At 41.0% G+C, this 24,011-nt stretch overlaps 1 protein-coding gene across 1 annotated transcript in view; it reads left to right on the top strand.

Annotated features, from left to right (window-relative positions):
- The window catches only part of XPO1 (exportin 1), a 49,149-nt gene extending 30,758 nt beyond the window's left edge, over positions 1 to 18,391 (top strand). The window contains exons 11-25 of the mRNA XM_015408841.1: positions 857 to 991; positions 6,237 to 6,434; positions 7,103 to 7,241; positions 7,521 to 7,702; positions 8,112 to 8,268; positions 8,692 to 8,855; positions 9,424 to 9,558; positions 10,802 to 10,985; positions 12,390 to 12,496; positions 12,593 to 12,787; positions 14,415 to 14,583; positions 14,848 to 14,982; positions 15,088 to 15,247; positions 15,333 to 15,429; positions 17,107 to 18,391. Coding sequence (XP_015264327.1) covers positions 857 to 991; positions 6,237 to 6,434; positions 7,103 to 7,241; positions 7,521 to 7,702; positions 8,112 to 8,268; positions 8,692 to 8,855; positions 9,424 to 9,558; positions 10,802 to 10,985; positions 12,390 to 12,496; positions 12,593 to 12,787; positions 14,415 to 14,583; positions 14,848 to 14,982; positions 15,088 to 15,247; positions 15,333 to 15,429; positions 17,107 to 17,253 — 2,304 coding nt within the window. The 3' untranslated portion in view covers positions 17,254 to 18,391. The remainder of the gene's footprint in view (positions 1 to 856; positions 992 to 6,236; positions 6,435 to 7,102; positions 7,242 to 7,520; positions 7,703 to 8,111; positions 8,269 to 8,691; positions 8,856 to 9,423; positions 9,559 to 10,801; positions 10,986 to 12,389; positions 12,497 to 12,592; positions 12,788 to 14,414; positions 14,584 to 14,847; positions 14,983 to 15,087; positions 15,248 to 15,332; positions 15,430 to 17,106) is intronic.
- Positions 18,392 to 24,011: the final 5,620 nt, after the last annotated feature.

Here is a 24,011-nt window from a genome sequence, read left to right as displayed (position 1 = left end):
CTTTATTTGGGCCCCTACAAGGTTTTTATATGCTTTGAAATAAACACTCTCTTGTCTATACTTATTGATGTTTTTAACTTTTGGCCCTCAATAAGTTTTCTAAACTTCCTTTGGAGGTTTTTGTTTGGTTCATATGTTAAACTTGCCTGATACAGAATTTTATAATTCTGCGTTTTACTGGATTTAACATGTTCCGATTCAGGCAGTAGCTTGTCATTTAGAGTGCAGTTTTGTGATCTTTGGTATTCACTCCTCATGTGTAAGTTTACTGCATGTCAGTCATTTAAGCATGCATACTATGTATAGTAAGCTAAGTTCTGCAAAAATTGGCAAGACTTAGACTTGCGTTTAAGTCCCATTTATTTCAGTGGAACTATTGTTTTTCTGCAATCCAAAGAAAAGCAAACCGTGGTAAAGTAAAACTTGCCCTGAAGCCGCTGCCTGAAATATATTTGGCATTATATGAACAATTTTACTGTTGGGGAGGGTGAGCATTGTTTTCCTTCTGCTATGTTTACATGGATTAGTTGTAAAACTGGTGTTTGACAGGAGGATTTTTTTTCTCATTTGAATTGCCTTAAGTTCTGCTTATTCTTCAGTTTGCCCATACCACACGTGAATAAACAGCTTTCGTCCTGTGTATAGATAAGCATTTTCAGTAGTATTCGAACTAGATCTCCAGAAAGAAGAAACATGGAACATATTTTAGTATTGAATTGTATTTTTGAGGTTGTGGTTCATAATAGCAAATATGCAAAACAATGATAAAATAATGCAGTAATTAACATGGATTCATGTTCTGTGTACCTTGGCGTTTATTCATGCTGGCCACATGACCACGGAAACATCTTCGGACGGCCTTGCATACTCAAATGGGAAAGATGATGAACAGAACTTCATTCAGAATCTCAGCTTGTTTCTCTGTACCTTTCTAAAAGAGCATGGTCAGCTTATAGAAAAACATTTAAATCTGAGGGAGACATTGATGGAAGTAAGTCTTTTGGGGGAGGGGGTTCCATCTGCACCAGATGTTTGGAAGACACATCTTCTGTATCCCTGAAGTACTGCAGTTGTTACTTCTGATGACATGCTAAAAAATCGCTATTAATGATCAACTATGTAATCTTGTGGCATTAATGAAGCATACTGAAGCATGTATTCACATATCTCATACAAAACATGTGGGTTGTATGTAACAGTTCTATAATACGTAATGACCCAGTATGGTGTCATGGTTAGAGTGTCAGTCTAGGGTCTGGGAGTCCCTGGTTTGAATCCACACTTTGCCATGGAAGCTTCTGAGTGGCACAGTCTCAGCCTAACCTACCTCATAAGGAGGGAAGGAGGACAATGTAAGTTGCTTTGAGTTTCCATTGGAGTTAAAGGCAGACAATAGATGAAGTAAATGAATAAATAAACACAACACAACCCTGAGGTGCCATGTGGGATGAATCTCAGATTCACAGGTGTGTAAAATAGAACTATTCACCACTTGCCTATTTTGTATCTATATGCTATTAGCAACCTGTGCACCACTCACCTATTTCATATCTATATACTGTTAGGATCCTGTGGACGTCATCTGTGGATACCTTAATGTACAGATTGTGGCCACACAGTCACTAAACAGATTTTTTGGCAAACTTGAAAGACTCTGCAGGTTGCGGAAAAATCTGAAATGTTAAAAAAAAAACTACACAGGGAGGTTTAAATCCCCCAGAAAGAAAGTAACACACTTAACATCGCCGGTCGTCATTGGAGCTGAGGAGCTGTGCTGAGCCCAGTGGCACCACCAGGAGCCATGCTGGATCCATTGGCGGTGGTGGCGCAATCCGGGAGCCCTGCAAGGCCCGATGGTGGCAGTGGCAAAGCCCCTGGGTCATGCTGGGCCTGGTGCATAGGTGTGGGGGGAGGCAATTCTCCTGGGGGTATCACGGGCCCACACTTCGTTCACACTAATTTCTGAATCTCAGTCCTGTGTCTTGCAGGTTTTATTGAAAAGTAAGTTTAGATTGATTTAATGGGCAGACTAAATTTGATTTAATCCTTTAATCCAAGCCTAGAAGGGCTAAATTAACATTTGAAATTAAATTAGTATTTCATGTAAAAGGCAACCTGGAAAGGAGAGGAGCTCTTGTCTGAGCAGCTCCCTTTCAGCATTGCCTATTATTAATCAACCGGAGGCTGGCTCACTCATCCTCCTTTATTGGTTAGCTCCCTATCAGTCTGATGGACTCCAGTGGGGGTGTGTGTGGAGTTTTGGCCCATGCTATTTATTTAGGGATCCTATGAGCAGCCTCAGCTCTGCGAGGTAGCAGGTTCCGCGTCATTGAAGAAGTATCTGGAACAGGGGACTAAATAGGTGAGTTTAGCCGATGTGTGAGTTCAGCAGTAGGATGAGGAAGCCAGGGCACTAGTCCCTCCACGTTCCTAAAAAAGGATAAGCACACTTTCCACAAGCAAATCTATATAAACAGGAGATTTATTAAAAAGGGGATTTAAAAACACAATTGTGAAGGTAGAATGCCAGCAGGGGGTTGGGGGCTATCCAGTGTATTGCACATGTATAGTCAGCTGGACAGAAGTCATGGGTGTTTGCTCAGCGCAAGGAGCTCCTGCTTCTCATGGAACAAGTTCGCACCCTCGAGGCCAAGGTGGCTGACCTGGAGAAGCAGAAACAGCCAGGCACACAGATAAGACTCTCAGGGACTTAGATGTATCCCACACTGAGAATTGCACACACACCCTGCAGTCAGGAAGCATGAGGGTCCAGAGGAAAACAGGGCACCATGCTGAAGAAAGGGGGACCCCTTCTGTCGTTCCCTCAGAAGGGACCCCTTCTACTGTTGGTGTACAGGTATCCTTTTGCACCAAGGAACCATCCCTGGGCAAGGAGGGAGGGAGAGGGGCTCTTGGTAGTTGGTGATTCGATCCTTGGGTATGTAGATAGATGGGTTGCGAACCTGCGTACTGATGGCATGGTGACTTGCCTACCTGTTGCAAAGGTAGTGGACATTACACACTGTCTACATAGGCTGGTAGACAGTGCTGGGGAGGGGCCAGTGGTTGTGGTACATGTTGGCACCAATGGTGTGGGGAAATGTAGTTGCTGTGTTGTCTTAGAGGAAAAATTTAGACTGCTAAGCAGGAGACTCAAGGTGAGGACCTTCAAGGTAGCCTTCTCAGAAGTGCTGCCTGTTCCACACGCAAGGCCAGCTAGACAGGCACAAATCAGGAGTCTCAATGTGTGGATGAAGTCTCAATGGGTGGATGAGACAATGGTGTAGGGAGGAAGGGTTTAAGTTTGGGATGCTTTTTGGAACAAGCAGGGATGCTTTTCGGAACAAGCAGGACCTGTATTTTTTTTTAATGGCATCCACTGGTCCTGAGAAGGAACCAGGCTGCTAAGCACTTAAAATCAAAAAGGTAGCATAGCAGTTTTTAAACTAAATCTTGGAGGAAAGCTAACAGGAGATGAAATGTCTCTGGTTCAGGATGGCTCAACTCTTAAGAGATGAAGGAAGAGATGTTACTGTTCTAGAGGAAAATGGATTAGGACTGGCCACTGAGATGGTGACAATCAATGTTGACTGCCTGACAAGGTCTAGAGGTCACAGGAGGAAGGTTGCAGGCCTAACTTGTCAAGGGAAATTATAGGTGTTTATATACAAATACTAGAAGTGTCCAAGGTAAAATGGGGGAGCTGAAATGCTTAGTGTCAGAGGAGAACATAGACATTGTGAGCATTTTAAAAACTCAGTGGGATGAGGATAATCAGTGGGATACAGTGATTCCTGGATATAAATTATATTGGAATTATACTGACGGAAGAGTGGCTCTGTATGTCTGAGATGAGGGTATATACTCGAGTAAAATTGAGAATAAGAGAAATTGATTTACTTATAGAAACACTATGGTGGAAGTAATGTGGCCAAAAGAAAGCTTAACTCTGGGAGTTTTATCAATCACCAGATCAAAGGTTAGAGGATGATTTAAAAATAGCAAAAGAATTAAGGAAAGCAGCTAGATAAAATAACTGTCATAAAAGGTGATTTTTAACTACGCACACATTGATTGGGTCAATATGTGTTTAAGTCACAAGAAAGAGATTGGGTTTCTGGATATTCTGAATGACTGTGCTATGGAGCAGATGGTCACAGAACATACTGGGGGGAGGCCATCTTGGACTTGGTCCTAAATAATGATCAAGACCTGGTGAGAGATGTAAAAGTGATAGCTCCAGTTCAGAACAGTGATCACAATACTATTAAGTTTAGCATTTATGTAAATAGGTAGCTTTCTCTCAAATGAGGGGATTGTGAGGAAGAAACTACTACCCAGTAAGTTAGTGGCATTGGTTATTAAAGAGAGAATTAGTAGGCACATTGATGAACAAAAGCCATTGAAGAAGAATCAACATGGATTCTATAAGGGAAGCTCTGGTCTCACTAACCTTTTAGAGTTCATTGAGGGGGGTGAACAAACATGTGAACAAGGGTGTCCCGGTAGATATTGTTTACCTAGGCTTCCAAAAAGTTTTTGATAAAGTTCCTCATCAAAGGCTCCTAAGTAAACTCAGCAGTCATGAGATAAGAGGACAAGCCCCCTTGTGGATTAAAAACTGGTTAATTAACAGGCAACAGAGTGAGTATAAATGAGCAGTTTTCACAGTGGAAGGTGGCAAGCAGTGGGGTACCGCAAAGCTCGGTACTAGGTCCAGTGCTTTAACTTGTTCATTAATGATTTGGAGTTGAGTAAACAGGGAAGTTGGTTAGGGTGGTAAGAACCAGAGAGGACTGAGGTGTGCCATAGGGATCTGTCTGGGCTGAGCAAGTGGGTGTCAGTGTGGCAAATGAGGTTCAGTGTGGGCAAGTGCAAAGTTTGGAGCCAAAAATCATAACTATACATATACCTTGATGGGGTCCAAACTGGTAGTAACTAACCAGGAGAGAGATCTTGGAGTCATGGTAGATAACTCCCTGAAAATGTCAATTCAGTGTGTGATGGCAATAAAAAAGAGAGATACTATGCTGAGGATTATTAGGAAAGGGGTTGAAAACAAAGCCAAAATCATAGTGCTGTATAAATCTGCTGCGGCCTCATTTGGAATGTTGTGTACCGTTCTAGTCACCACATCTCAAAAAAGATTATAGCATTTTTTTAAAAAGTGCAGAAAAGGGCAACTAAAATGATTAAGGGGGTGGAACATCTTCCCTGTGAAGAAAGGTTAAAGAGGTTAGGGCTCGTTAGCTTGAAGAAATGACAACTGAGGGGTGACATGATAGAGGTTTTCAAAATTATGCATTGTAATGGGGAAGAGAAGATAGAGAATACAAGAACTCATGGGGACTCAGTGAAATTAATGAGCAGTAAGCTTAGAACAGATAAAAGGAAGTACTCCTTCACCCAATGGAATTCACCCAGTGGAATTCACTGCCGCAAGAAGTGGTGGCAGCTACAAGCATAGACAGCTTCAAGAGGGGATTGGATAAACATGGAGCAGATGTCTATCAGTGGTTATTAGCTACAAGGTATAGATGGAAGACTAGGTCTGGGGCAGTGATGCTCTGTATTCTTGGTTCTTGGGGGGCAACAGTGTGAGGACTTCTTGAGTTCTGGCCTTGCTGGTGGACTTTCTGATGGCATCTGGGTTTTGGCCACTGTGTGACACAGAGTATTGGACTGGATGGGTCATTGGCCTGATCCAACGTGGCTTCTCTTAGATTTCAGGTCTAATCATAAAAACAATCTCAAACACTGGGCCATTTGTCAAATTGGTGAGTGGCCCAGTTCTTTGTGATCCCTGTGCGGTGCTTGTATATGGATTCCATGCTTGTAACAGGAGCCACTTCAGAACAAGTTGCTGTGCATGAGACCTGAAAGCATAGATGAGCCAAGATAACTGTTTTCTGACCACTTGGACTAGGGAACCCTTTGTCCTATGAAATAATGAAATCATCCCTGGTGTGTGCGCATGATCTTCTTGTTTCTCTTTATTTGTTGCTGTCAGTGAACATTGCTTACAAAATGCCAACAACATATTGTTCTCGGGCACCAACTCTCCCTTTGAGAGAGAAGATAGTCATAAAAGCATTTTAGACCAGTCTCACAAAAGCCTGATCATGTCATAAAGTGGTTTCTTTATGTATTTTAAGATGTTTCAAATAGGAAGAGGTGATTCTTGACCTTTACCAATGTTGATTCAGTAACCAAGCTTTTATATAAATTTACTTTAGGCCCTTCATTACATGCTTCTGGTTTCGGAAGTTGAGGAAACTGAAATCTTCAAGATTTGCTTGGAGTACTGGAATCATCTGGCTGCTGAACTATATAGAGAGAGTCCATTTTCAACATCTGCTTCTCCTTTACTTTCGGGGACTCAACATTTTGATGTTCCTCCCAGGAGACAACTTTACCTACCTGTCCTGTCCAAGGTAATGGGAATCTTCTGATTTGTTTATAGTCCTTTTTTCCACGTGCAAGACCCATGGGTTTTCTCTCTTCAGCAAGAGTAGTATCAAAAATCCAAAGAATTCTGGTAATTTATAGAAGTTGGTTGTTTCAAGTAATGGATGGTATCCAGAGAAACATGCGCAGAGCTGTACTCACAAAACTGATGTTTCATGCCTCCTTCCTGAAAAGCCAAGGAGGACCCTGTAGAATGATATATGGTATGGAGGAACCCTTACATGAGTGGAAGTGTCTTTCACTTATAGAAGGAGGTGGTGGTGGGTTTGGCTTTTCACATTTCTCTTGGAAGAAGCTTAACTCTGATCATGATTGTTTTGAGCAATACATATTGATCATAGTACAGTAAAATCCATTGTCAGTGCTTTATAAATTCACTCCAGTGACTTGCTGTAGTCAGTGAAAGTTTTTTTCATGCCCTTATTTAAATACTCCATGTTGAAAAAGGAGCTTTGTTTGCATGTTCTGTCTTTCAATTAACATTTTTAATGATGAGTTCACATGCATACTTCCTTGCCTTCGGTTGTGAAAAGCCTAGCTTTCCTGTAAAACAACTATATAAAGATTTAGAAATGTCTTGCTTGAAAATGCCATATGTATCACAACACGAATGTGGTATTTTTCTTAAATATAGGTCCGGTTGTTGATGGTTAGCCGTATGGCAAAGCCAGAAGAAGTGCTAGTTGTGGAAAATGACCAGGGGGAAGTTGTCCGAGAATTCATGAAAGATACTGATTCTATCAATTTGTACAAGAACATGAGGGAAACACTAGGTGTGTTCATTTTACTTTACCATTTATGGCAATTGTCACAGTCACTTCTATATTTCATAAATACTGCCTTTTAACTTAACATTATGAATCTCCTGCTTGCTATAGTGCAGAAACAGTCCCACCTGTTAAAAAAAGTCTACAATAGCAGACAATAGGGTTTTCCCTATAATCACCCCTTGACTCTGCAGTACTGCACCAAAGTAGGTGCACAAATGCAGGGAAATGCTAGTTCTTTCTCTTCAGAGGAATAACCAGGTTTGTAAATCCTTATTCTTCCAGTTTACCTCACCCATCTGGATTATGCAGATACTGAACGAATAATGACAGAGAAACTTCACAATCAAGTAAATGGTACCGAGTGGTCATGGAAAAACCTAAACACTTTGTGTTGGGCTATAGGCTCAATTAGTGGAGCAATGCATGAAGAAGATGAGAAAAGGTTTCTTGTAACAGTAATAAAGGTATGGTTGAACAAGAGGACTATTACCTAGGTTTTCTAGGAAACAACCCAATTTTTCATGAAAGATACATCTCAGTAGGCATTTTTATTAAACAAGTTGCAGTAGCTGAATATGCTAAGCTTATTTGTGGCCAGATTTCTCCCAGGAAATGGGTGGGCATTTCATGGCGATGAAATAATACAGTGTTATATATTGCTATTTTGGTTATAATCTTAAGTTTTGTACTAAACAGATATTTATTAAGAAGAACAGACAATTTTGTACATTGTATATATTGAGTTTTTCCATTTAGCTAATAAAAGAAGACTTGCAAATATTAGATTCACAGTGTAGTACAGCAACAACTAATTTTTATTATAACTAGACATTGGAACTCACACATCGTTGCTCAAATGTTTTTCTTTTGTAGGACCTTCTGGGACTCTGTGAGCAGAAACGTGGGAAAGATAACAAAGCTATTATCGCATCCAATATCATGTACATAGTGGGACAATATCCACGGTTTTTGAGAGCTCACTGGAAATTTCTGAAGACTGTGGTTAGCAAGCTATTTGAATTCATGCATGGTAATTCCAAGTTTTATTAGTTTTTCTTAGTGCCCTAACTTTTTCTTGTGAGTTATGTTGAAATATTTATTCTGTTTGCCAAATCCTGTTATTTCAGTATCAAACAGTTATGTGTGTGGAATTATATATAATGTATACATTTATTCACTCGAGTTGAATAGAGTCTAAAATTCTGAGAAAGCTATTCCATACTGACACATTTCCTTGTCCTGATGATTTTATCTAGGGTTGGTAAAATATGCTATTTAAGGTGGTGCTTAGATTTAGGAAAGGGAAAGGTTTCTTTGTACTTCCCCTGTTCTGTAGTCCATTCAAAAAAACAAAAAACCATGAAACATAGCAATGCAATTTGGATATAACAATGTCAACACAGAAAAATGGGAATGAGATAAATACATAATCTTCACAATTTGGATCTTTTAGAAACCCATGATGGTGTCCAGGACATGGCTTGTGATACTTTCATAAAAATAGCGCAGAAATGCCGCCGGCACTTTGTTCAAGTCCAGGTGGGAGAGGTAATGCCGTTCATTGACGAGATCCTGAACAGCATTAATACGATCATTTGTGATCTTCAGCCTCAGCAGGTATGTGTAATTCTGCTGTTTATTACTTGATGTTGTATGATAAAGGTGGAGCAAGGAGGGTTTCGTGTAAACTGTGTGGTATTTGGGACATATGGAGGTGGTGGGGCGAGACACAAAGCAATTGCAAACACTCCTGCTTTGGTTACAGTTGTTAGCCCTCCCTTTGTTGTTAATTAATTGTTTTATTCATGTTCTTTATAATGTGTTATTACTATTATCTGTAAGCTTCTAAAGATAGTAAATTGGATCCAACTAGGATTATGAATGGGAAATAATTGTGTTTATGTAGTAATCGTGGCAATATGCATGAATGGGGAAAATGTGACTCACTGGCTAGGATGAGTTCATGTTTAATATTAAAACAAATACTAGGATTGAATACAGCCTATTGATTTTTAGCTCCAAACAGGCTACACATTATATTGTAGGGCTATGTAGTTATTGAGCAGAAAATCATGGCTGAGGGCATTTATTTTTAGAACAATCGGAATTTGAAAGTACATTTTACCAGGATTGTTCCTGAATGTTCAGGTTATTCAACTATATCTTCTACTATATTTGTTACTAGGTACATACTTTCTACGAAGCAGTTGGATATATGATTGGGGCACAGACTGACCAAACAGTACAGGAGCATTTGATAGAGAAATACATGTTACTCCCTAATCAAGTATGGGACAGCATAATTCAACAGGCCACAAAAGTAAGGAGATGCTACATTTTTCTTGCAAGCATTGTTGCATTATGTAGGAAATAGTCCTAATGGTCTGAACTTAGTATATAGTTTAGCACATAGGTTGATTCTAGCAAAACTTGATCTCTATGACTTGTGCATGAACTGTGTTAGGAATAAACAGACAAGTTCTCTCATTGTAATAAACAGTTGGGGTCCTCCAAGGAATGGTATTGGGACTGATGCTATTTAGATGTTCGTAAACGTTCTGGAATTGAGGTGGAGCAGTGCAGTGGCCAAGTTTGTAGGTGCCACAGTTATTTAGGATGGTGAAAACGCAGGCTGGCAGTAAAGAGCTCCAGGAGGATTTCTGAAATGGATGAGTGGGCAACAATGTGGCAAATGAAGTTCAATGTAGGTGAGCATTAAGTGATGCACAATGGAACAAAAAAAAACCCCAAACTTCAGGGATATGCCAGTGGGGGTTGAACTTGCTGAGACTGAGAAAGAGACCTTGGGGTCATAGTAAATAGTTCAATGAAAATGTCAACCCAGTGTGCCACAGTGGTAAAAAAGCTCTATTCTATGCTTAGGTTTACTAGAAAAGGAATTGAAAATAAAACAGTGATAGTAAAATGCCCCTGTATTTTGAGTGCTCATGTGACCTCATTTGGAATACTATGTGCAGTTTTTCCCTTTGAGGAAAGGTGGAAGAGTCTAGGGCTTCTCTGTTTAGAAAACAGGTGACCAGGGTGGGGGGGGACGACAACACACATAATAGAGGTTTATAAAATTATTCATGAGGTAGAGAAAGTGGACAGGGAGAACTTGCTCCCTCTCCTAAAATATTAGAACTTGGGACATCCAGTGAAATTAATGGACAAATAGATTCAGGACAAACAAAAGGAAATACTACTCTTATTGAATAGGTGATTAAAATGCAGAATTTATTGCCCAAAGATGTAGTGATGGCCACAGGCATAAGATGGCTTTAAAATGGTATTAGACACATTCATGGAGAATAGGTTTATCAGTGGCTGCTAACCATGATGACCAAAAGGAACCGCCACATTCAGAGGTGGTAAACCTTTGAATACCAGTGCCAGGAGGCAACATCAGGAGAAGGCTGTAGCTTCTATGTCTTGTTGGGTGCTCCAGAATACAACTGGTTCACCAGTGTGTGATTCTGGACTAGATGATTCAGTGGTCTGATCCAGCAGGGCTCTTATGCTTTTATGTCATGTCTACAAACATTGTTTATTTCTGTCAACAGAACGTTGACATCCTAAAGGACTCTGAAACTGTTAAACAGTTGGGTAGCATCCTGAAAACCAACGTGAGAGCATGTAAAGCTGTTGGGCATCCATTTGTGATTCAGCTAGGAAGAATCTACTTGGATATGCTGAATGTGTACAAGTGCCTAAGTGAAAATATTTCTGCAGCTATTCAGGCAAACGGTAAGAGTCTTTAACATAGCAGATCTTGATGCCTTCATTCTGGATTATTTTAAAATGGTAGTGCCTTCCCAGTTAGGATTGGATCCTTCCAGCATTTTTCGTCAATCTCACCCTCAATTTCCTCCCTCTGTAGTTCCCATCTTATGTAGCTTCTATCTTCACTGCTCTCATGATCCCTCAGCTTATCCTTTTCAGTGGCCTGAAGGGGTCTCTTCTGTTTTTCACCAGTGGAAAATTTTGGCTAGTCTGGTGGTGGGAGAAGCCCAAGTGATTATCATTTGAAGAACAGAACAAAGACTGGGTTAGAGTAGAATTAAAAGATAAGAGAATTATGAGTGTGATGTGTTCAGTCCATGAGGTAAGCATGCCTTTGATATGTTGTGTGCTATGGTCAGGAAAACTATTGAAGGACGTGAAATTAATGTAGAATCTAATGGCTTCACATTACAAAAGCATGGTTTAGTATTAAATAAGAAATAACTTGCTAAGCTAGAGAAATTTCCTTCTGGAAAATTATAGTCTCCATATTGAATTGCAGATGGTTAAGGTGTATGGCTCACTTGGAAATCCCTTTAGGTTTCCTTCAAGAGCCTGTGCACATGTAACTCTGATATCTTAACTGTGGTTTGCTGTTTGTTTTAAATGTATGCTTGCCTTCCCAATTTCTGTTCTACCGCCCTGAGCCCACGTGCGGGGAGGGCGGGGTATAAATGAAATAAAATAAATACATAGATTATATAACATTAAAAATGTTGACCAATCTAAGAATCAGAATAGGTTTCTGGAAGCTTGCTATAAATACTACTCTAGATAACAGGTATCGAAGAAATACCAGTTCCTTTTGTGTATTTTGTTTTTGTAGTTAGATAAGTTTTATTCATGGTCATTGACCAACGCATAAAACGATGACATTTTTTAACATGGGTAAAAGATATCACATTAAAATAGGAACAGAATTTTAAGACTGGTTATAAACAACATCATAAAAACCATAATGGTTAAAATTAATAAAACTTCATCTTAATTCTCCTCTTTTCGAGCTACTATAGATTTTCTAATTCTTAGGGCAAGCCATCCAGACCTAGCCACCCGATAAGTAACTTCTACCCGGCTATCCGACAGCAAATTTCTTAAAAGGCAGATTCTTTGCCTGCATTGTAGATGCTGCTTATTTGAGTAGACTTGCATGAAAAGGATTTTTATTTTTTATGTACATCTGTAGTCTCATGACTTTTAAGACTACTGGCAATCCTGTGTCAAACTGTGGTCTCTCTTGTAGTATTACTTGATTCTTCAAAATCTGTGTTCTTGACAAATCATTGTGAACTGCCCTGAGCCCCATGCAAGTGGGGAAGGGTGGTAAAAAGAAATCTAATTTAATAACGTATTGTCAAACACTTTCAGGTGAAATGGTTACAAAGCAGCCACTGATCAGAAGTATGAGAACAGTAAAAAGGGAAACATTAAAATTAATTTCTGGCTGGGTGAGCCGATCCAATGATCCTCAGATGGTAAGTGTGAACTTGTAAAATGCAACAGCCTCAACAAACTGTTACATAAACTTGAATCTTACATTTAAAATATTATTGTTTGTTTCTTTTGCTTAGGTAGCTGAAAACTTTGTTCCACCTTTGCTGGATGCAGTTCTTATTGATTACCAGAGGAATGTTCCAGCTGCCAGGGAGCCTGAAGTACTTAGTACGATGGCTATCATAGTAAACAAACTGGGGGGACATATTACTGCTGAAATACCTCAGATATTTGATGCTGTCTTTGAATGCACGTTAAATATGATCAACAAGGTAACACTAGAAGTAATCCTTCTGCTCCTTTTAATGCTGAAGCTGTTCTGTAGATGTATCCCGTTTGTGCAAGCATTCTGCTGCGTTTAGTTGAATTATTAGCATTACATTACAAATGTTAGACAGGAGGCATTTATAAGGATCTCCAAAGTGCTGTTGAGTGTCAGGGGACTTAAATGGGGGGGGGGCTGCAATAGGAAAGAGGAATTGTTAGAAGCAATCAATTTAGTCTGGATGCAACCAATGCTCCCTCTAAGCTGTGGAGTCTTGTGAGCAAAAATTCTACTTTGTGGGCTACTGGCATTAAAGTTGTGAGTGAGTGATTTGGCTGCTGCATAAATTAGTTTGCTTTGGAGCCATCCTTCCTGAGCTAAGACAAAAATGTGTGAGCTGGAGGCTAAAAAACTGTGAGCTAGCTCACACTAACTCAGCTTAGAGGGAACACTGGATGCAACACACTATTACTGCCAAGGCTCAGATAAAGCAGACAAGTGAGGAACTAGGCTCAAGAAAATGACACTGGAAAGTTGTCACAGCATATTGGGGGGGGTCTCAACGTGTGTGGATAGGCACAGTTGTTGGAACACTGGAGTGGGGGGACTGGATGCCTCAGTTGGGCCTTCCTGCAGCTAGCAGTGCCACTACCCGTTTTCTCTCCCCAGTAAAAATACAAAGTAGTGAATTTTGGGGGGTTCCAGTCTCTCAGTGCTCTGATATAGGCATAGCTAGCAGATCTGCTATATTCATTTTCCGCCATCCCACTTATTTCCAGGCTACTTAGGAAGGTATCCTGCCCTACCTAACTCCTCTCTGTAGTGAAGATATGTGTATATTTTAAGTGATTTGTTACATTTAAGGCTTTTCTTCTCAGACTTCAGAAGGCTAGAGTGGGGATTCCCACCCAGTGTAGGAAAAGGAAGTTGGAGTTTAGCTCTGGCTCCAGATCCAATGGGGAAAATTACACACTTAACAGGAAGCCATCCTTTCCTCTGATGAGAAGGAACAGACTACGTTCCAATCTAAGAAGAATAGCCCCTGGTAGATTCTTAATTGCCTTTCTGTAAAAGTCTCACTTGCAGTGATGTGCAAAGTTTTATAGGGTGCCTGTCTCTAAAAACAATCTTGTCTGAGTGGAAGTTCACACAATAGAAGATCACACTGAGTGAAGACATTTTGGGACAGACCAGAGATCTTTTCCCCCGTAATGTTTTGCAAAACCTCATGCACTGAAACTTACATAATTGTAAAATATGGAGGAAATGAGGCTCAAATAATGTTTAAATGTGTTCTGTACTATGCTGCCAATGTCTAAAATAATGGTGTACTTGGTGTTCTTGGAATCATACTTGAGCCCTTTGAAGTAGCTATGGTTAAACTGTATTTAAGTGTTAACTTGTATAGTTAGTATTGTGAGGACCTAACTGCACACCAAACCTTTGCATTGAAACTAGTTTTCAGTGAGGGCTATTGGCTCTTAGTTCTGTTGCTTCTGCCTTGAAGACTAAATTCTTTGGTGTTGCTGTTTGTGGATGGAGAGGAGACGGTTGAGAATGCTGCCTCTTGTCTGCCAAAGCGTTGTATATGTATGGAGCCTGAGTAATCTGTTCTTTTCTTCACCTGCTGTTAGGACTTTGAAGAGTATCCTGAACACAGAACAAACTTTTTCTTATTACTACAAGCAGTAAACTCCCATTGCTTCCCAGCATTCCTGGCCATTCCACCTGCACAATTCAAGCTAGTACTGGACTCTATAATTTGGGCTTTCAAGCACACTATGAGAAATGTTGCAGATACAGGTGAATAAGCCTTGTTTGTTTCCTAAACTTGCATGCTTGAACAAGAATTGTTGAGCTCTGCAATCTATAACCGAAGTATACTGGTATGTAGATTGAAATCTGCATTTTCAGATTCACATTTGTTCCTTGTTCAGTTTCAAGACTTGACTTGCTAGCATTGCTCATCTCCCTCTTGCACGAATGAAATGTCCAATATCCAAACCTGTAACGGTTATGCCAAGCTGTTCAGTGATCTCACCTACAGTCTTTTATGCTCTCTCCCAGGCCTTCAGATTCTCTATACTCTCTTACAAAATGTTGGACAAGAAGAAGCTGCTGCTCAGAGTTTTTATCAGACTTATTTCTGTGATATTCTTCAACACATTTTCTCTGTTGTAACGGACACATCTCACACTGCTGGTAAGAATTATAGAAAGGGGAGGAGAGCTGTATGGTCTGCCTGTGCTACAGTCAACAGAAATGTTTGTTCGAACTCTAAAAGTTGCTCTTGTGTTGTTCAACTAGGTTTGACGATGCATGCATCAATTCTTGCATACATGTTCAACTTAGTAGAAGAAGGAAAAATAAGTACTCCTCTAAACCCTGGAAATCCAGTGAGCAACCAAATGTTTATTCAGGAGTACGTTGCTAATCTCCTTAAATCTGCATTTCCTCATCTGCAAGAGTAAGTGTGTTAATATCTAAAGTTCTAATACAGTTTGCGTAAATGCTGTTAATATTAATTGGCTCTCCTGTGTGTTAAATCTTAGTGCACAGGTTAAGCTGTTCGTAACAGGACTCTTCAGTTTAAATCAGGATATTCCTGCTTTCAAGGAACACCTTCGGGACTTCCTCGTGCAGATAAAGGTATGTCTGGAATTTCCTTTTTCAGTCTTACTTCTGAAGAAGTGCACATGTGCACAAAAGCTTATACCCAGAATTAAGCGTTGTTCATCTTAAAGGTACCACTGGACTCAAACTTTGTTTTTAAAACCTCTGCAAGACTGGTGTAGACTAAATAATGGTTTGTTGTTAAAACCTGGCCAATAGTCTCTAATCTGTTGCATGTTCTGTTAACTGATATCACCCAGGTAGTAGCTAGACTTGTATTTTCCAAAAGCAGTGATTCATTTTTTGTAGACTTTTTTCCTGCTCCCAAGAATGTGTCCCATATTGGTAAATGCATGCAGCATCTCCTACACTACTTTGGTTCTTAGATTAGACATGCAGGGAGACTTCATGGAAGTGTACAAATACAAAACAGGAGACAGAGTCCTGTGGAAACTGTATAGTGTATCTTGAAAGTTTAGATCACTACCATTTGAAGAAGTTATTATACACCTAATATTTTTGTATGGCATCACTGACATACTTGGTGCTTTACCAAATAACACAGTTAAAAAGCTTTCATGTTCTGTTAACTGATATCACCCAGCTAGTAGCTAGACTTGTATTTTCCAAGCAGTGATTCATTTTTTGTAGACTTCTTTCCTGCTCCCAAGATATGTGTCCCATATTGGTAAATGCATGCAGCAATCTCCTACACTACTTTGGTTCTTAGATTAGACTTGCAGGGAGACTTCATGGAAGTGTACAAATACAAAACAGGAAACAGAGTCCTGTGGAAACTGTATAGTGTATCTTGAAAGTTTAGATCACTGCCATTTGAAGAAGTTATTATACTATACACCTAATCTTTTTGTATGGCATCACTGACATACTTGGGGCTTTACCAAATAACACAGTTAAAAAGCTAATATGAGAATATGACAAGGATGGGGAAAAACTCTTTTCCAAACTGTCCTCCTCCTCAAGTTCACTGGGTGACCCTGTGCGCATAGCATTCTCTTTCAGCCTAATCAACATGACAGAGGCATTAAAATAGCTGAAATTGAGGAGGAGCTATGTAAGATGGTTTGAGCTCCTTGGAGGAAGGGGTGGGAATAAAGGAGTTTGCAATGTAACCTGACACAGAGAGAAGACAACTGATGCAAAGGTAGCTTCAGTTTCAGTAGGGTTAATGGAATAGGAGACATATGAAGAAAATGTGGTAGCACTGTGCTAGTTTTTCAGGAAAAGTGTTCCAGTCATAAAAGGGCAATCAGGAATAGGAAATCCAAGGGTGGTAATGTAGAAAGAGCAAAGGTCACCAGCAGCAATATACCCGAGGGGGGGGGGGCTCTATACTAACTGAAACATTTGATCTCTAAAATGTACAATAGCTGTAACTTAACATGCAAATATCAGTACATATGGATCTTTAAACAGTGTACAATTTAAGGTTTGTGTGTGTGTGTGCGTGCACCTGGAAGTCATGGTTGACTTCTGGTGACCCCTAATGGATCTTGAAAGTTTCAGAGAGGTGGCTTGCTGTTGCCTGCGTCTGCATCCCGGCCCTGGTATTCCTTGGAGGTCTCCCATCTAAGTACTTGCCAGGGTCGGCATAAGATGTGAAATTTTACAACATGCTCCGGGGTGGGGGGGTTGCAGTCTTTCACTGTGTTTGGATTATCTTGGCTTCTTTAAATCTTTTTATTCCTGTAGGAGTTTGCTGGTGAAGACACATCTGACTTGTTCCTGGAAGAAAGAGAAACAGCTCTTCGACAGGCTCAGGAGGAGAAACACAAACTTCAGATGTCTGTCCCTGGCATCCTTAATCCACATGAAATTCCTGAGGAAATGTGTGATTAAAAATAACCAGTTATACTGTTTTCTTTCTGTACAGCTGCTTTGTTGTAGAAGAAAACAAGACTTGGATATTTGTTGACCAAAATGATGCCAATTTGTAAATTTAAGATGTCACCTAGTGGCCCTTTTTTCTTATGTGTTTTTGTATAAGAAATTTTCTGTGAAATATCCTTCCATTGTTTAAGCTTTTTTGTTTTGGTCATCTTTATTTAGATTTGCATGAAGTTGAGAATTAAGGCATTTTAAAAATAAAACACTTCATGCCCATTTTGTGGCTAAGGGTAAAAGAGGCAAAACATATAACTTGTAAAGTCTATTGCAAAAATTATACATTTTTCCAGTTAGAACACAGATTTTTTTTTTAAATTAGGGATCACTTTCTTTCTAGCCTGCCCCTGCAGTCTAGAAGAAAAGGGTAATGAGTAAATCCGTCAGATTAATGGTTAAGGAATAAAGGATGGGTGGTGCGTCATCAGACAAGAGCAGCTTTAAGGCTGAGTGGCAAGGCTAGGCTTACCGGTATTTGCAAGTCGTATGGCAAGTTTGCAGCAAGATCATGTGCATATCATCCCATTGTAAAGCAACTTGGAAAAAAAAGTTATGGGAACACAGTACAGTTAGTTATTTTTACACAGTTCTTTTGTTTTTGTGTGTGTGCTGTCGCTTTGTCGACAACAGCTTTTTGTTTTCCTCAATGAGGAGTGTTGCTCATTTGTGAGCCTTCATTAACTCGAAGTGAAATGGTTAAAATATTTATCCTGTTAGAATAGGCTGCATCTTTTTAACAAGCTCATTAAAAGAAGAACTCTGGCTTTTGAGATGACTTCTACTAATTTACATTGTTTACCATGCTGTAGTGCTTTAAGAACACTACTTAAAAAGCGAAATAAACTTGGTTTACATTTATTTTCCTTTCCTTGGTTTTATTCTTTCATTGGACTAAAGTGCTCTGATCACCTTTAGAGTTCAAGGAGAGTAGGTGAAGAAAATCCTTAGATGGCCTGCCCTGCATTGCCATATTTTTCCCCCCAAGAGTGCGTAGCTCTTCTCAAGCAGTGTATAAAATGACCAAAACCAAAAAAAATTAACACTTGGCAGTATCAATGTTACCTTTGCTTAACATTTTTTTCCAGAATGTTCTGTGTACCAAACTCCAGCCTGTTTGTCTTGGTATCCCTGGAACAGCTGGCATCCACGTTGCCTGCAGTCCCAGGGCCGTGTCACCAATCTAAAAAGGAAAAATTCCTGTGCCGTTGTTAGGGAAAATGAGGGTAGATGATTAGTGTTAATCTTTTATATAAAATTTGAGTATCATAATTAATTAGTTGTATTGTGCATTTGTTATTCCTTCAGGGTTGAAGGTGCTACACGAAATTTCTCTGTGTGAACAGAATATTGTATTTAAAGTAGTTTTGCACAGTTTTTGGTATAAATTAATAATGGCAGCTGTTACTGGCTGATGAAAGCTTTTGCCACTGCTTGGTGAAACCAATTGTGTTTGTAAAAGTGGGTGGCATAGGCATGCTTGCTAAGTGGATTCACATAGTGAGAACCAAAACATGAAAATATTGTGGTTAAGTCAAATGCACATCAATTCTGGTCTTTATATATTTACCAGACAACATGAACAGCTTTTGTAAGCTGCTTGGTCTCCAAGTGTTGGTGGAGGATGTGAACACTTTAACTAGTGAATGTGCAGACTTTTCCAGGTGGGATAGGATGTATAATGACCAGGCAAATGCATGAAGTACCCTGGTCATGTCAGGTTCATATGTCTTTTGGTATCTGATGCATACTCTCAAGATCTCACTAACTGCAACCAAAACAAAACCCACTCCAAGCTCCATAGTACTAAATCTTAATACACTACATATTCAAAAATATAAATTGTACCAGACAAAACCCTGTTAGTGTATTCCTGATCTACAGTGTCTTGCTCTAGTTGTCTTCTGAAATATTAAGATAAACAACTTAGAATCAGACTTTAAGGCAGTCAGAATAGCTGTCCTGCTTCCTTTGTTATCTTAGCATTCTGCCCTGATTCCTTTGTTATCTTATCTCAATAGTCTTTGTACAAGCACAATACTACCAGGGACATATATGACATCTGCGAGTGTGCAAAGGGACGAGCCTTTTAAGTCCATGCTGCCATGGTTGATGAATGGGGGCTGTGGCTCAGTGGTAAAGCCCATGGGTTGAATACAGAAGATCCTAGGTTCAATCACTGGCATCTCCAGTTTAAAAGATCAAGTAGTAGCTGACGAGAAAGTGTCTGCTTCAGACCGTGGAGACACTGTTGCCGCCAGTCCATAGACAATATGAACTTGATAAAACAGTGGTCTGACTTTGTATAAGCCAACTTTATGTGAGGCTGGGCTAAATGCACAAGGTCCTCAATTCCATCATATGGTCTCTGAAGTAAAGCTAGGAAGGTCCTTTGCCTGAGATCTTGAGAAGCCACTGAATTAGATGAACCAAACTAGTAAGGTAGTTTCATATGCTCATGTACACTGAGCTTATTGGATTGCCCCTTTTGTATTAAATTACATGGGCTATTTATCTTGCTGTGAGGGGAGTAAATTCCAGATCAATAATGTGTAAAGGAGATAGATCTGTCAGCTCAAAAATGTAAACTGTTGCCTTTGCTTTAATCCAGAAATGATTGAAAACATCAGTCTGCTAATCATAGACCAATTTTATGGTTCTAAAAATACCTTGTTCAAATTCTTTTAATTTTGTAAAACAATATAGATTAATTTTGCAGGAAAAGTATTGTGCATACTGATTTCCAATGCAAACATAACACTGTCCAATACTTTCAGTGCATTTAGTTCTTCATTACGGCAGGGTAGTTGTGTGTCAGAGCATCATTTCTCACTGGGACCAGGTTATGATTTGACACATGTCTAGCAGCTGATCTGAAGCTAAGCAGCTGTAACTGGTTAGTGTCTTCATAGGGAACAAACATCTCGAGTTTCATGGTGTGTGGGGGTGGGGATAAATGCAGCTTTTCAGAAAAGATGCCAGGCTCAACCAGTTTGTTTAAAACAATGTGGGACTTCAAGGTTTCCCTATCAATTTCACTACACTTGGTATACCATTACAGAACATGTTCTCAAAAGCCCTGTTTTGGGATTCATGGAGAATTGTCAACTATTGAAAAATCAGCTGTAAGGGGTGTATTTGGTGTAACTAGCTTGTGCTGCCTTTGCCAAAGGATGTGATGGAATGGCTTCTGGTTCATTTTTGAATCATGAGCTGCTGGAGGTTATAATAAATTAGTGGCGGAGTACATGCAGTATGTATAGAAGATCCCAGATTATATCTCCATTTAACAGTATCTTTGGTAGTGGGGCAGGAGATCAGAGAGCTCCAATATCTTGTAGTTCATCATTGATATTCTGTGCAGTCCCACATTGGGGACTGCACATGAGCAGGCCTGCCGTTGGAGAGGTTTTTTCTACCTAAAAGCTTCTAGGGTACAACGGAGCAGAAGCCTTTGATCTCACAGAGACACATGCTCCTTCACCACAGCGCCCCTATGCTCAGTTCCTCTTTTGCCACCAAAGGAGAAGGTTGGTGTTTGGAGAGTCTCTTGCTTCATAGTGGTGAGGAATTCTTTGTTATGGTCACTTCTGAGTCCTGATGGCTCAGAAAGCGCTCTTTAAAAGTACACTCACTGTGGTGCTAAAATGGCCCAGACTGACTAGCATGAACTGAGTCTGTTTTGTCTGAGTGAAGAACATAATACATCCACATGTAAGTCTTGCCTCCACTTCACTCCCAAAGCCAGAAAGGATAGCTCTTCCAAATTAAAGGTACTTAAGACCTCTGCACCCCCATCCCAAGTCAGCTACAGAAAAGTTGGGTTTGCCCATGTCGCACTCGGCACCACCCATCAAATCCAAATGGATCTGTTTGGGTTTGCACTCACCTCATAGGCAGCGCGCTTCCACAAAGCCACTGACTAAGAAGGTGAAGGATAAATCTAAGAGTAAACAGAAGGCTTCTGCCCAATCAGTTCGGGACCCTGAATTGACCCATGTGGTAGTGGGCAAATCCAGAACACTGTCACCAGTCCAAAGATTGACTCCAATGTCAGTTTCCAGGGGGGAGATAGAACCAGCGGGGCAAGTTTCACACAGCATTGAGTCTGAACAGATGGCTCTGTGGGGGCAGCCCCACCCACCAATGAGGTGGCCATCTAAGCCATATAAAATGTCCCCTTGGCATACTGAAGAGTGGGGAAATAGCTTTCATAGACCTATGGATCCGAGTGATTATCCCTACCCGCCTCAGCCATATTAATACCCGCCTTCAGCAGCAGCATCTTAAAAACCCCGTTTTCCTGTACTCAACAAGAGGGAGGAGACGACAGCAGTCGAATCCGACAGCTCCGCTTCGTATCAGAGTCCAGATGAGAGAATGAGTGATGCGTTGTTTGCATCTCTGAAGATTTATGCATGTATAATAAGCAGATGACTCGCATGGCTCAGTCACTCGAGGCTGAGATCATGATCTCCAAGTACAAACCAAAAGGCAACATTTTGAGCAAATTGTACTCGGATTCACCTGTTGTAATAGCCTTCCCGGTACTGGAGAGCTTGGAAGACATAATGCAGGATGTTTGGCAGAGGCCAGCTTCGTTACAAGCCATTTCCAAGAGAGTTGAACATTTCTATAGAACCAGAAAGGAACTGTTCAACTACCTTGACTACACATCCCCTGCCGCTGTCCCTAATCATGGAGGAGATGCAACCCAAGGGTTGCCAAGCATTTCACTTGGCACCCACTGACAGGGATGCAAACTGGACATTTGGGGCAGAAAACTACTCAATCTTCTTCGTGGTCTCTGTGCATCGCCAACTAGGAGGTTATAATGGTGGGTTATCAGTTATTCCTATGGGACCGTATGCAACCCTTCATAGAGCTTCTGCCAAAGGAGAAACAGCCACTGGCTGAGGTGTTACAGAGGCCATCAGATTGTCAAAGCAGCAAATCAACACTGGAAGACATTCTGTGTATGCAGCAGCCCAAGCCATGGCAAGCTCCTGTGATGCCACGTGTGGCTGAGATCCACAGCAGTACCTAATAAGACGGAACAAAAAACAGACTTGCCTTTCAAGGGTTCCACACTATTCTCTGTAAAGACTGATGAGGCTTTGACCTTAATTAAGAAAAATAGCTATTTCTACCCTAGTTGAGAGATTCAGAGCTAATCGATTCCAGTCAGTTCGGAACATCCCTCATTTGTTGGGGTATAGGCCCTCAACCACGGCAGTCCTACCTTTGGCTAGGTTGCATGTGACACCCCTACAGCTCTGGTTTTTGTCTATCTATAGGGCAGACTTGTATCCATTGTGGAAATTATTTTCAATCCACAGACAGGTGGTTTGTGCATTGGCATGGTGGCGATCCCCTGCCAACTTAGGTAAAGGTAAAGGTTCCCTTGCTCGAAAGCCAGTCGAATCCGACTCTAGGGCTGCGGTGCTCATCTCCGTTTCAAAGCCGAAGAGCCAGCGCTGTCCGAAGACGTTTCCGTGGTCATGTGGCCGGCATGACTAAACACCAAGGTGCACGGAACGCTGTTGCCTTCCCACCGAAGTGGTACCTATTTATCTACTTGCAATTTCTTGCTTTCGAACTGCTAGGTTGGCAGGAGCTGGAACTAGAGACGGGAGCTCACTCCGTCATGCGGCACCCGGGTCTTGAACTGCTGAACTACCGACCTTCCACAGCCTGCAGTTCAGCGTCTTAACCACTTGAGCCACCACAGCTCCCCCGTCAACTTAGCACAGGGCATATCTTTCGGGCTTCCATAACACAAGGTGGCATTTACTATGGATACTTCACTCGTAGGCTGGGGTTGCACAGTGTGAAGGGCTGTGATTCTATGATAAGATGGAACCTTGGGGAACTCTGTAGGCCAAGGAGCAGTACACCAGTCCCCTAGTCACAGCAGCACTCTTAAACCTGCCTTCCCAGTAGGACCAAAACCATGGCAGAACAGTGCCTCCCAGTCCTGAAGCATGATCCAGGATATCATGATAGATGGTATTAAAAAGCCGCTGAACGGTCCACAAAAATTACCTGGGTGACACTCCCCCCATCCATCTCCCAGTGCATGTCCTCCACCAGGGTGACTCAGGCCATTTCAGTCCCATAACCAGGCCTGAAACCAGGTGGGAGTTAAGCTACACAATCTGTTCCATTCAGGAATCTCCGAAGTTGCCCAGTCACCACTCATTCAATCAACTTGCTCAAGAATGGTCCGTTTGAGACTAGATGGTAGTTATTCAACTCTCCTGGGTCCAGAGTAGCTTTCTTCAAGAGAGCATACATCACTGCCCTCTTCAGGGCATTAGTGACCAACCACCCCATCTCAGGGAGGCATTTACTCTCTGCCAAAAAAAACCCCACCACCAGCAGCAGATGTAAGCAGCCAGCTATGGGCAGGGTGTGTGTTTATGTTTCAGTCCTTGGAAAGGTGTGCAATAGGGAGATCTGATCCCACTGCACCCCAGGCCCAATCAGGATCAGGCCCTTGCAGCAGTTCTCTAAAATTGTTATAGTGGCCAATGTGAGTCGTACCATACCATCTTCTAGTTCACTTTGGACAGAAGACAGGCTGCCACTGCTGCCTCTCTGATCCCAAATCCTGTTTCTTTGTTATGGTACTAAATTGCAGTCCTAGTAAGGAGGCTGACAAAATTATACATAGAGCCAGATCACAGTTCCACTATAGTATACATAGAGCCAGA

The sequence above is a fragment of the Gekko japonicus genome, unplaced genomic scaffold, assembly GCF_001447785.1.
Source record: "Gekko japonicus isolate JY-2015 unplaced genomic scaffold, Gekko_japonicus_V1.1 scaffold4093, whole genome shotgun sequence".
Taxonomy (NCBI): Eukaryota; Metazoa; Chordata; class Lepidosauria; order Squamata; family Gekkonidae; genus Gekko; species Gekko japonicus.
The sequence above is the reverse complement of the archived record's forward strand: the minus strand, read 5'-3'. Positions and strand labels throughout refer to the sequence as shown.